Here is a 13,749-nt window from a genome sequence, read left to right as displayed (position 1 = left end):
TGTGTAACTGTGACTCACGCGTTAGGCTTTCCCACAATATGGAACTCGAAACTCGGGAGACCTTACACCACAATTTTGTTGTTGTTGGTTTGAAATGATGGAACACAGGCGGACTCCTCATAATGACACCTAGACCACTCCTCCTTTGCACCTTTGTCAATTCACCTGGGACTGGGGCGTGGTTACCTCTGGGCAAGCGGAAAAGAGGCGACATGGCTCCTGAGTCATCACACCAGTATGTGATAAAGATGGGAAGCCATACTTGTTTCAGGTGACCTTCTTGTCTCCCTTGCGCTATTGTATTCAACCTGTGTTGTTTATTCCATTGTGATTGATAAATAAATAAATTAACCTCTATATCTTTATTAAATGTATGACAAAAGCTGATGGATGTGATCTTCATAGATTATTTTATTATGAATTAAGTAATTCATTAAGAAGAGAATTACAAATAAAATCATTACAAATAAAATTAGTTAAGGAAGTATTAACAGTTCTAAAACCAAATACCCCCCAGTTAAATAACCCCATTAAAGAAACCAGTTCCATTTTGTACAATTTAAGATCCCAATGTAAATAAATAAAGCAACATCAGTATCCTACACCCACAAGGGAAACTGAAATTGATATATTAGTCATATGCCATAGGCGCACAGGTTACCTTGGAAGTCTTTCAAATTTGGACATTAACTCTTATAGGGTGGTAGTGGTGGAATAAGAATATAAAAACAGCAGCAACAGTCCAGTTGTTTGGCTATCCAGTGAAAGACAAAACAACAAATACAAAAAGATGAAAGAAGTCTTCTTAAAATCTGCCATAAGACCTAATACATTAAAAGGTCTCAGCTACATCATGGCTAGCTCAGAAAGGATTCAAATCCCTGACTAGTACCACAGTTTTCCATGTCTGTGCAGCATGTGATTTTTCACCTAGCTCATCTATGGTGCCGGAGAAACATGATTTAGTGTGGCCAAGTAAGTACCAATCAAACTGCTTATCTCCTTTGACAAGGAGCCTGTAGACAGGCAACACTTTTGTGCAGCCTGTACAAGTCTATGAGCAGCAGTATCCTAAGGTACACACAGAAGCGGAGTGGCAGTATTGGAAAAGGGCTTAGAGGGCGAGGCCGGCTGTTGCTGAGTAATATGGAGTGAAACAAATAAAAAAGGTAGGTAGTTGAGAATGTGGTTTGGCAGTTCTGTGGGGGAGTTGGGAAGCTCAGCTCTTAGCTTTGCCCTTTATTTTGTCAGTGTCGTCAGTACTAGGATGTGGGTTGCTCTTAAGCTTGCGCTTGGTTTCATCAATGTCAACGGTGTCGTCATAACTAGGAGGTGGGTTGCTCTTAAGCTTGCGCTTGCTTTCATCAATGTCGACGGTGTCGTCATAACTAGGAGGTGGGTTGCTCTTAAGCTTGCGCTTGCTTTCGTCAATGTCTGCGGTGTCGTCATAACTAGGAGGTGGGTTGCTCTTGAGCTTGCGCTTGATTTCGTCGATGTCCTCTGTATCGTCCCTGCTCTCGGGCTGGGCACTGTCGGCTTTGCCCTCTGGGCCGGTGGTGGACTGCAGCTCCTCCCGGATGCCGTTGAGCTCCACCAGCCCGCCGTGCAGCTGCTCCGCCACCTCCCTGATCTTGGCGGCAAACTCCGACTTAGCCCCCTTCTTGAGCTCGCGGGAATCCTTGGCCACAAAGTAGATGTCCATGCCCACAAAGAGCCCCGTTAGAATGCCCGTGGCCATGCTGGCGATCTGCACAGCTCGTGCCGCTGTGCTCCCGGCCACGTTGGCGATCTGCACTACGCGCATGATCTCGTTGGCGTTGATGAGGATGGCCTTGCCGGCCATGGCACCATCCTCGTAGATGTTGTTGAGAGCGGGGAAGTCCTGGTTGTAGGCCTGCTTCTTCATCTTGATGAGGTCGAACCTGCGCAGGTTCTCGATCCCTTGCTTGATGAACTTCATGCACTTGTTGAGGTCGGAGATCTTCGCCTGGTAGTCCTCCACGATCCGTTCCACCTTCTTGCGGTCAAGCGAGTTGTTCACCTGGTTGGAGATGCCGGCGGAGGCCGAGGTGAGTCCACCTGCCGCGGCTATGCCCAGGCCCACAGCGGTCACAATCAGTGAAGTTCCCAGGGTGACGGGGGCCAGGGCCAGCCCGGCGATGGTCAGAGTGCCCCCCACGGCGCTGGTGGAGCCCCCAGTGATCTGGGCGATCTTGGTTTTCTTGTTGAAGGTGTCAAGGCCATCCGCAATGGCGTTCAGGTCGATGACGTGCTGCCACAGTCCTTCGGCCCGCTCGGTGAACAGCTTGTTGAAGACACGGATACCTTTCTGCACTTTGTCAGCAGTCAGAGCAAAGGCTCTGTGAGAAAAGGCAAACAAATAAAAAAATATATAATCAAGGATCAGATGGGTGGGCATAGGTTGAACCACCACAGAGTGGATAAAGTGAGTAGGTGTTAAGGAAAAATTCTTCTCTAATTTCATACTTCGCCTCTTCTTTCTCCGTCATGTCATCATTCTGTTGCATGTCTTCCCATTCTGAATAAAGCCAAACACAAATCACAAAAGACAAATCACATTTGAGTCTTTCAGCCAAGCTGTTAGGTCTGTGTGGATATTAAGTCTATGGTGCACTTACGTTCTACTGTATTCCACCACTCCATCAAGCCATCCAGATCCTACAGAAATATTTTCATTAAAATTATGAAATATTGTAATTAATTAAAATAGTTAAACATGTATTAGTTTATTCCACAGGAGGTTTTTTTCTGTATTGTGAAGACAGCGTCATCACAAACCTTGTCCTCCTCTTCCTCCTCCTCATCCTCAGGCTTATCAAAACGTAACTCATCCAACTGCTCAAACAGTGACTTCTTTTGGCCATTGCCCTTTTTTGGGGAGACAAGGGGTGAAACAATATAAAAATAAATAATTAGCTAGGTTTAATACATAGTTTAGTACAGTGGGGAAAATAAGTATTTGAACCCCTGTCGATTTCGCAAGTTTGGCCACTTGCAATGAAATGTGTGATCTATAATTGTAATGGTAGATGTATTTTAACAGTGAGAAATAGAATATCAACAAACAAATCCAGAAAACTGCATTTTATAACATTTATGACTTTATTTGTATTTGATGCAGAAAATAAGTATTTGAACCCCCAAGCAAACAGCAAGAATTCTGGCTCCCAATGACTATTTATGTGCCCAAGAAGCACACAGATTACTCCTCATTAGGCCTAACAAGGTACACCTGATCTCAACTGGTGACGTGTATAAAAGAAACCTGTCCAAAGAATCATACTTCACACCTTCAACCTCACCACCATGGGCAAGACCAAAGAGTTGACCAAGGACGTCAGAGATAAGATTGTAGACCTGCACAAGGCTGGAATGGGTTACAAAACCATCGGCAAGCAGCTTGGTGAGAAGCAGAACTATTGGTGCGATTATTCGTTAATGGAAGCAACACCAAACAACTGTCAGTCGCTCTAGGTCTGGGGCTCCATGCAAGATATCCCCTCGTGCGGTATCGGTGATCATCCGAAAGGTGCAAATTAACCCCAGAACTACACAGGGGGAGCTTGTGAATGATCTCAAGGCAGCTGGGACCACAGTCACCAAGAAAACCATTGGCAACACACTACGCCGTAATGGTTTGAAGTACTGCAGCACTCGCAAGGTCCCCCTGCTCAAGGAAGCACATGTACAGGGCCGTCTGAAGTTTGCCAATGAACACTTAAATGATTCTAAGGAGGATTGGGAGACAGGATGTGGTCAGATGAGACCAAAATCAAGCTCTTTGGCATCAACTCGACTTGCCGCGTTTAGAGGGGGAAGAATGCTGAATATGACACCATCCCCACCGTCAAGCATGGAGGTGGAAACATTATGCTTTGGGGCTGTTTCTCTGCCAAGGGTACAGGACGACTCCACTGCATCGAGGGGACTATGGATAGGGCCATGTAACGTGGAATATTGGGCTTGAACCTCATTCCCTCATTCCCTCCCATTGAAAACACAACCTCAAGGATTTGGAGAGGATCTGCAAAGAGGAGTGGACCAAAATCCCTCCTGAGATGTGTGTAAACCTGGTGACCAACTACAAGAAAAGTCTGACATCTGTGCTTGCCAACAAGGGTTATTCCACCAAGTACTAAGTCATGTTTTGCTAGGGGTTCAAATACTTATTTTCTGCATCAAATGCAAATTAAGTCATAAATGTTATAAAATGCAGTTTTCTGGATTTTTTTGTTGATATTCTGTTTCTCACTGTTAAAATACACCTACTATTTCAATTATAGATCACACATTTCTTTGCAAGTGGTCAAACTTGCGAAATCGGCGGGGGTTCAAATACTTATTTTCCCCACTGTATATATAAATAGTATACGTGAAATAAAACATATATAGACACTGCCACATGCAGCTTCCTGGAGAAAGGACTGGGAGTCCAGCAAAGAATGTAAATCTGGGCTTCAATTACATGACCGTCTGGTTTAATTACGTCACATAATGAGAAGAGAGATGGATATTAGACATTTGAAGTATTCAGGTCACATTATGCTGTGAATGTAAAGTAGCTTGCATGTGACCACCTGTGATGTTTGCAGAAGTCAGGGGAGGAAGTAACAGAACAAGTTTGGTCACATCAGATAACTGAGGCACACATTCAATGCAAACCAGCTTGAGTTGGGCGGGGTGGTGACCAGAAGGAAAAGTACCACAGCAGTCTGTAAATTCTCCATAAACACTAAAATACTCCACTTAAACCTTCCAACTTAAACCATCTTATTCAAATCTCCTTTAAGTGAGACAGACCAGGTGGCCCTTTTATGAACCTGCAAGGGAAAAGTCAAAAGGAGGAAAACAACAACAATAATAATAATGAACATACCTCAGCAGAGCCATCCCCAGGGGCCCCTTCCTCATTTTCATTCTTCTTCTGCAGCGTTTTACCCTGATGGTTAGAATGAGCAAAGCAGGCTTAAAAACCAGTCATGTTTAAAGCAGTGTGATGCAGGTTTTTACGGTGTTTAGAGGCATGTTGTTGAAAGTAACTCACGTTTGTGTCATTAATTATTCCCTTTGATGGTATGTGGTCATGTGAAAGACAGATACACACACACACACTTTTGTGACCGGGGTCTAAAACCCTGATGGAAATTGATATTGCCATTAATTTATAGACTTACATTGCATTGCAAGCATGTTCTCCTGTGTGTGTGTATGATTGTGTGTGCCATGTGCATTGATACACCTTTGTTTAAAGCCCTAGCAGACATCCCCTCCCCCTGCCCCAGGTGAACGAATACACATCTATTGTCCACCATTTTGGCTTTGTGTGCGTGTTCCGGAACCTTCCGTAAGAAGATCACCTCCCCTTCCCAATCTTGACCTGTAAGAACATCCCCAATGTTGACCCTTGACCCCACTGTAAACTCCCATTATTGACTTGTATATATACTGTAACACTGTGAGGCTCTTTAGTCTTTGCCTGCCTCTACTTGATGTTGGTATTGACTCCCTGCAGGAGCACCTTGAAATACACCTCCAGAAACCTTTGATTCGCCTCGTGGTCTTTGTCTAGAAGAGTGTCGGCCTAAGCATCTCCGTCAACCCCATGAAAAAGAAATAACGCCTTTCACAGCACAAAAAAGTTAAAAGTAAAAATGTTGCCAGCAAGCTAGCTTTTATCAATGCCAACTGTACTGCTGTTGGTGGAAGGCATGTTTGTTGGCTTTCAGCTAGTTAGCTTGTTAGTTGTATACAAAAATGCCTTACTGCTGCTTTAAACTTAACCAATATCTTAGGCAATTAATCAGTGATACTCATAGATAGCCACAAAAAGCATATGTCCATACCTTTGTAGCAAGTTTGGACATGAATGGATTTTTCGCTTTCTTAGGGTTCTTCTTCTTCTTTGGCTGAAGTAGTTATAAAACAACATACATGTTCAGTATTCTGCTTGCATGTATTAAAATAAACAATAGTTCCACATGTAAAAGTATAAGGATGAGACAGAGACAGAAAGGAGAGAGAAAGCCAGTGAGGTTGAGGTCTTTTCATACCTTTGTGGATGGTGCTTCTTGTTCTGGTATATTTTCTTCTGTGGAGAGCACTCTCCTGTCTTCCAGGCCATCATCACTTTCATCCTATGAAAATGTTGCCAGTGGCAATATAGTGTTTCACGATTAATCTTTTATGGTTTATTGCGCAACAGATCTATAAATGTATCTATAAAATGTTACTCAGCCTGTGTAACCATCTTGTTAAAATGAGAATTTAAAAGATCATTTGGGCAAAATAAGTTACCTCCAGTGCTAACATGCAATGAGGGCCATATTAAAGCTAACTGATACATCTACACTGATGAAATGTTTTCAAACCCCTACAAATGATCCCTACCTTGGTTTCTACCTGTGGCATGGACAGATTCTTAGGCTTCTTTGCCTTCTTTGTGGTAGACTGAAAAACAAAAAAAGTACATGTTACGCATAAAGTTAAGCATAATGTTAAAGTTAGGGCCAAAGTGTTTAGAAGATACAATCAGTTGAAGCCTGGAAAGACTGAAAGAGAATATTGAGGGAACACAATACAGTAGTGGTAAAAATAAATAGATAAATGAATACACTTTGCAAAATACGTAATGTTCAGGAGTGTCTTCTGATTATATGGAGTTCACAGACATGATCTCACTTCGCTGGGTTGAAGTGCACTCAACGTGCTCAGTGTCACTCAGAGCAAAGGAGCCTTACCTGCACGCTTTCCTCCTCACCATCCTCCTTTTCCTCCTTTGAACCCTGTCTGGCCTCATCACAACACTCAGCACCATTGCCCTGCCAGGACGGAAATCAGATCATTAGATCTCACTGTCAACATACAGACCCCATCACTCTGAGGTGGCCTCTACCCTGATAAGCCTACTAGAACTGGTATACAATAACAACAGTCATGTTTTGGACCATTAGTTTATGCTATAATAACTACATACAGTATGAACAAAGGGCCCTGGGGAAATCAAATGTGGTCAGAACAAATATGTAATTATGACCATTGACTTAATTGTGGCAGATTCTTCCAACTGAAGGCTAGGATGTCTAGAGTTACTCTTTCAAGATTAATCTTTTGTTGATTTTCACACCAAATCTTTTGTAAGGGCTAGGCTCCCAGGGTCTGGTTTTTTTCCTGGATCTTTGGTTTCATGTAACCCTGTTATACCTGTTTGTCTTTACCTGGAGTACCTTAGTCTGTGCTTCCTTGAGCTCAATCTCTTTCATTCTTGCAGTCAGCTCCTGGAGTGAATGAAAACCACATCAAGGACAGCACACAATACACAAAAGGAAACAAGGGTCTATTAAAAACAGTCCCATGTGCTCTGGAGCCCAGGCTATTTTAGACTCACCTTCTCCTTAGGTTTGGGTGGAACCGGAGGAGGTTTGGCCATGCTCTTGTTCTCCCTCTGAGTCATTTTACCATTGACCTGACAAGGACAAAGCAGTTACATATTGTTCTCTGTTCGGCTAAGCAAAAATATTTAGACAGACAGACAGACAGACAGACAGACAGACAGACAAAAAGCTAACTATTGTAACATGTAGCAGATTAAACATGCTGATAGCTACCTGACTCTCCCCTGCTGTGGCTGTCCTCAGCTGGCTGGAAGATGCTGTGCTGCTCAGCTCCTGGTCAGAACAGAATCGGACACACAACCTAAGTGAGGTGGGTTCAGACTAGACCCAGATTACAGCTGGCCTGGGACCGGCTCCACACCGGATCAGCGCCGAATCCGGGCCTCGTCTATTCCACACGCAGCTACTGTTGTCTGAGCAAAGCCTCTCCCTCCTCCTCACAGGAAGGAGGTAGAGCTCAGAGCTGAGTGAAGTATGTGCCTTTTCAGTGGGACAGGGAGGGACTAAAGGGGTACAGGCTGCTCACTCTTTCCCTCTCCTTGGTCTAGGTTTGCATCAGTCCGATGGAGACACATACACCCTCTCTCACCCTGGATTACTGAGTCACTGAGCAGAAGTGAGTGAGGGAGCACCATCTACATGAACAACTTACCTTTTTCATCTCATTATGGTCTCGCTCTAGCTCATCTTCAGACTCCATCTCTGAGGTGAGTTTCTACAGACAATGATTGAGATTTATCAAATCATTATTACATCTTTCCCACTCCAGCATAGATCACTTATGCCTATCTCACACAATCAAACAGATAACAACACCAACAAAGTCACAAACCCTTCACCACTCCTCACCAGAGCTTCAGAATCCACCACTATTAACATTTCCTCCACAACCTCCACCGTCACTTATCTACAATATCCACAGCCCATCACCACATGATAACTAAAAGTACTTATTACTTTGGGAGCAGAGCGAAATGGGTTCAATTTCGTTAGGGCTCCAACCACAACGTTCTGATTTGGACAAAAATGGGATAACAGAGAAACATTTTTTTTAAAACAGACACACACACACACACAAACACACACTCATTTGTAAACATGCACAGACAATATAAACATTGTCACACCTGTTTGCGATGGGAGTGGTTGTCACTGCCAGCAGACACATCTTCATCGTCCCTTTCTGACTCTTTATCCTCCTTTAGATTATTATTCATGTAAATGGAGAACATAATCAATAATCATATAAGTATATAAGTAAGTATATAAGTAATAAGTAATTAACAAACTTAATGATGATTATGAACATGCAGTCATTTGATGTTTAATTGGTTTTTAATTTGAAATTAATTTGTAATTAGACCTTACTTTGGTAGCAGGACGAAATGGATTCAGCTTCGACATAGCTCCGACCAGCACATTCTAAAGGAGTTGAGTAAGTTAAATCAAAACACAACAACAAAGGCGCACACATCTTTTCAAACACCACACAAACGCCACACAAACATCACACAAACACCACACAAACGCCACACAAACATCACACAAACGCCACACAACCGCCACACAAACATCACACAAACGCCACACAAACGCCACACAATCATCACACAAACATCACACAAACATCACACAAACGCCACACAAACACCACACAAATTCACAAACCTGTTTGTGACCAGCGTGTCTGCCACTGTCTGCGATCTCCTCCGTCTCTGAATCTGAGCCCTTCTCCTTCAGAAGAGAGAGAAGTTAAATTAGGAGCCATTTCCATGTGACCACCAGATGACAAACATAGGTAGGACACAGAGAAAGACTGAATGTCCACCTGTTTGGGTTGTGAAATCTTAGCATCTGAAGATTTCTCCGTCCTCTCCCTGTCCTGTCAAACCCAACCAAAAATAACCAAATCCATGTAATCAAAACCTCTTATTTCATGGAAAAACCCAACATCGGAGACTTGAAAGGCTTCACAAAACGACGCTCAACAGAAACTGGCCTGCCCTTGGTGGGTTACCTGAGCCGTGGACTGAAATGGATTCCTCCGAATCTTTCCCATCATCCCAGTCTGTGTGTCAGAAATAGAGATAGCAGCATATAAACAGAGCAGGAATTTTGTATTATATGTTATTCACATTATAGCACATCAGACATTACATCATGGATAACTGCTGAATTTAGAGTACGTCATGACTTTTGATTGGCCGATCGTACCTTAGAGTTGCTGTTTTCTGAGAGACTGTCATTGCTAGCAGAGATATCACTCTGTTCACACAGGTTTTCCTATCAAAGATTAAAAAAAATATAGGGAGAGAAGGACTGAAAGTCAGCAATCAATCAATGTTTACAAACAGAAAGCAACGTCAGTCAGGCCTTGGATCAGTTTAGCCTCAGCTAGCTCACCTGTGATGCTGTGCGTTTATGATTTGGTTTTGGAGATCTTTTGAACATCCCGCTCAACATTCCAGGTTTCTCCTTAAAGACAGATGTTTTTAAAAACAATTACAAGGTCATGCAAACAGACTAACAGAAAAAAAGGATGTGAGAAGGAGGGGAAAGTAAGAAACACCAGTCAAGAGGCAAACATATACACACACACACACACACACACACACACACACACTCACTCACTCACTTTCTTTGTGCTACTCTCAGAGAGACTATCATTGCTGGCAGAAAGGTCTTTGTCAACAGACAGGGTGGCCTGTCAAAAAGAGGGCGATGTTAACATCATGTTAATCAGAAATAGAGAAAGCAGGATATAAACAGAGCGAGAATTGTGTATTATATGATATTCACATTATAGCACATCCAACATTACATCATGGATAGCTGCTGAATTTAGAGTACATCATGGCTTTTGATTGGCCAATCATACCTTAGGGTTGCTGTTTTCTGAGAGACTGTCGTTGCTAGCAGAGATATCACTCTGTTCACACAGGTTTTCCTATCAAAGATTAAAAAATTATTACAATCAAATCTGACATAGTTCAAATATGCCACTATAGGCTACAACTATACCAGGGTCTCCCAACCTTGGAGTTAGCAGAAATTGAAGTAATTGAAGAAAAAAAAAAACAACACACACAAACAATTTAAACTAAATGTATAAAAAGTAAATCATATTTACTGACCTTTGTGTATCTTAATTGACACAACGAGTCATGATCAGATATTCCAAAACTCAAACATAAGTACCGGTATGCTCAAAAATCAAAGTGACAAGAATTCGGCAAGAAAATGTAACGATTGAGGGAAAAAAATACACTAAAAAGTTGTCCTTGTTGAGAATGACGCCGGTCACGAGAGACTTGTGACATTCAAGTGGCGTCATGAACCAAAAAAGGTTGTGAACCATTGCACACTATACATTTGTCACGCAGACCATTAATGAGTGGAAATGCTCAAGGGGAGAAGGACTGAAAGTCAGCAATCAATCAATGTTTACAAACAGAAAGCAACATCAGTCAGGCCTTGGTTCAGTTTAGCCTCAACTAGCTCACCTGTGATGCTGTGCGTTTATGATTTGGTTTTGGAGATCTTTTGAACATCCCGCTCAACATTCCAGGTTTCTCCTTAAAGACAGACGTTTTTAAAAACAATTACAAGGTCATGCAAACAGACTAACAGAAAAAAAGGATGTGAGAAGGAGGGGAAAGTAAGAAACTCCAGTCAAGAGGCAAACATATACACACACACACACACACACACACACTCACTCACTCACTTTCTTTGTGCTACTCTCAGAGAGACTATCATTGCTGGCAGAAAGGTCTTTGTCAACAGACAGGGTGGCCTGTCAAAGAGAGGGCGATGTGAACATCATGTTAGTCCACACAGTATGGGAGGGGAAGGAAAAACACGCGAAACAGCAAAGACAAGAAACAAGAACACTAACCTGGGACATGGACATACCTCCAGGAGGCTTGGGAGATTTCCGGAACATTCCGCTTAACATTCCTCCTTTCTCCTGACAACAAAAGCCATACGCGGTCGTTTCACTGTACCTACATGCTCTGTTTCTTAACTCAACATGCCATACATTTCCTAACCTCTGTGAAAGAAGCCCAGGCTTACTTCAGTCAAGTTATGACTTAAGTTGCTAGATAAGAGGACTCACCTTGGGGTTGGTCTTGTCAGACAGACTGTCATTACTGGCAGATAGCTCGTGATCATCTCCAAGACTAACCTGTGTCACATTGCCATGATGTGATCAGTAAGAAACATCAATTTTTTTCTTTATGTCTTACACTGTGATGTACACACCTGTTGACCCATGCAGACTTACCTGTGTAGACAAACCATCGCCAGATGGCTTGGCAGCCTTCTTTAGGATTCCACTGAAGACACCCCCTTTCTCCTGGTGAACAAGAAAATGCACTGGGAAAATTAAAAAAAACATGGCTGAATTGGCTGGCTGAAGTGAGACACAAACTTACCTTGGTGTTGTTATTGGCATTGAGACTGTCATTGCTGGCCGAGAGCTTGTTTGGCAAACGGTCCTGGAATAAAAGTAACCTTTATCAGTGAGAAGAGTACGTTTTTTTTGTCTAAGACAGTTGGCAATGTTGTGCCGTGAAAGCTTTTCTTAAATGTCCGCAGGGTGGTCCATTTCAGACCACAGTACTACATAGTGCATAGCCTGGATGGTTAGTGAGCATGACAGGTGTGTTTATCTGTCCTTCACATATAACATAGGAATTATTTAAAGATGATACCAAAACTAGTTGCCTATGAAAGCTAACTTCAACAAGTGGCAAATTGTTGCATACTGCTGCTTTAATCGTTATAGCAACATGCATGCTCCGCTACTGACCCATCAATGGATGCTTCTAATGGTACTCACCTCTGCAGGTTTGGTGTTTTTCTTAAACATTCCACTAAACACCCCTGCTTTGTCCTGTCAGAAAGAACAATGGTCAGGTAGATTATAAACCACATTATTTAACATCCAATAGCTAATAATAATAATAATAATAATAATAATAAAAACACTTTGAACTACCTTCATGCCATTGTCAGAGAGATTATCATTGCTTTTTGAGAGATTGCCATTTTGTTCCTGTTATAAATGATCAAGCACATTGTACATATAAAACCATATCATAATTCACACAACACCACACTCATAATGCACTGATATTTTATTTAATATTGTATAATCTAAGAGAACGGCCTTCCCACCTGTGCAAGTCCTGAGCTTTCTGAGATTTTGGATGACCTTCTGAGAATCCCACTTAACCCACTATTTTTCTCCTGAGAAAAGAGTAAGAAAAAACATTTCGCTGTTTTTATTTCACCTACAAGTCACAAGTCTAAGACACGCCTTTCCCAGAGGACATTTGGGTCAAGCCGAAACACAGATCCTTCCCAAACGCTTAATATTCAGTTACGTTAAATGTGTGTCCGTGTCCCACCCTGTTCTTACCATATTTGTTCCTTCCTCACACTCCAAGTCCAGCGTCCATTCCTGAAGACAGATACATCAATATTAGTCTAAACACACACACACGTCTGTGATATCGACGACGGGCGAATTCAAACATTTTAGACAGGTTAGACAAGTTAAGAAACGTCAAACGTATCGCGTAAACGTGTTGCTTTGACTTACCATGTCAACTGCCTCTGGTAAATAAAATATGTACTATAAAGACTGTAAATAGATGGACAGTCTATCAGCATCAGACAAAGGTAGAATACAGAAAGATCACTTGTAGTGTGATCCTCCGTAATCGCAGTTCCTTACTCCCGGTGTTCAGCTCGCTGTTGACAAGTTTTTTCCTCTAAACCCCGCCCCCTGCCATTTATGTTCGGCAGCTCGTTCTTCCGTAAAGAAAGCGTGAAAACAGAACAGGTGAGCACGGCCAAGACGGGGGAAAACGGTGTTTAGTGGCCGTAGTAGGTCACCTGAGAGTGATATCACGCTGTTAATTAGGGCATATTTAGTAGGCCCATATTCCCATTACTTTTTAAAACGTCAGCATAGTCTACACTGTTTATTGCAACCCGTACAAACATTTTCTTATTACTCTGAAGGTAAATTTACTTAGGCCGACATGAATGTAGGTCTAGTACTATTGACTGGGTAGGCAGAACAGTAGCCAGAGTCAACTAGTGAGATAAGAGAGCTGTAAAATCATTAAGATAACAGGATACAATGGCATGAAACTGAATGGCAAAAGAGGGTCAAGTTTGTGTTAGAAAACGGTGCGATTTTGTGAAAATATGCCAGGCTTTATAGCATTTTCCTGTAAAAAAGGCTTCACATACCTCCACATTTCTCTCTTCACACCATACAACCTTTCCATGATAATACACTTTCTTTCACTTACACACA

General features: G+C 42.3%; 1 protein-coding gene across 5 annotated transcripts; it reads right to left on the bottom strand.

Moving 5' to 3' along the window:
* Positions 1–391: 391 nt before the first annotated feature.
* On the bottom strand, positions 392–13,200 carry apol1 (apolipoprotein L, 1). 5 transcript variants are annotated; one of them, XM_031560205.2, is made up of 34 exons: positions 13,024–13,200; positions 12,841–12,882; positions 12,597–12,668; positions 12,418–12,474; positions 12,259–12,312; positions 11,852–11,914; positions 11,701–11,772; positions 11,533–11,601; positions 11,311–11,382; positions 11,140–11,208; positions 10,916–10,987; positions 10,291–10,359; positions 10,048–10,116; positions 9,816–9,887; positions 9,627–9,695; positions 9,430–9,480; positions 9,241–9,294; positions 9,081–9,146; positions 8,781–8,834; positions 8,540–8,611; positions 8,370–8,423; positions 8,065–8,127; positions 7,626–7,685; positions 7,406–7,483; positions 7,236–7,295; positions 6,759–6,839; positions 6,409–6,468; positions 6,072–6,155; positions 5,865–5,927; positions 4,898–4,960; positions 2,800–2,889; positions 2,640–2,679; positions 2,488–2,539; positions 392–2,360 (listed from the first exon to the last, which is right to left on the bottom strand). In XM_031560205.2, exons 1-34 carry the CDS (start codon positions 13,024–13,026, stop codon positions 1,220–1,222), a joined length of 3,210 nt encoding a protein of 1,069 aa, XP_031416065.2. In that variant the 5' UTR covers positions 13,027–13,200; the 3' UTR covers positions 392–1,219. The 5 variants fall into 5 exon arrangements, with proteins under 5 accessions (XP_031416065.2, XP_042558987.1, XP_042558986.1 ...); XM_042703053.1 differs by having other exon boundaries at positions 7,245–7,295; XM_042703052.1 differs by having other exon boundaries at positions 9,081–9,140.
* Between the last annotated feature and the right edge of the window lie 549 nt (positions 13,201–13,749).

Source organism: Clupea harengus, chromosome 22 (genome assembly GCF_900700415.2).
Source record: "Clupea harengus chromosome 22, Ch_v2.0.2, whole genome shotgun sequence".
In the NCBI taxonomy this organism is placed as follows: domain Eukaryota; kingdom Metazoa; phylum Chordata; class Actinopteri; order Clupeiformes; family Clupeidae; genus Clupea; species Clupea harengus.
This window is presented reverse-complemented; position numbering and strand designations above follow the sequence as displayed.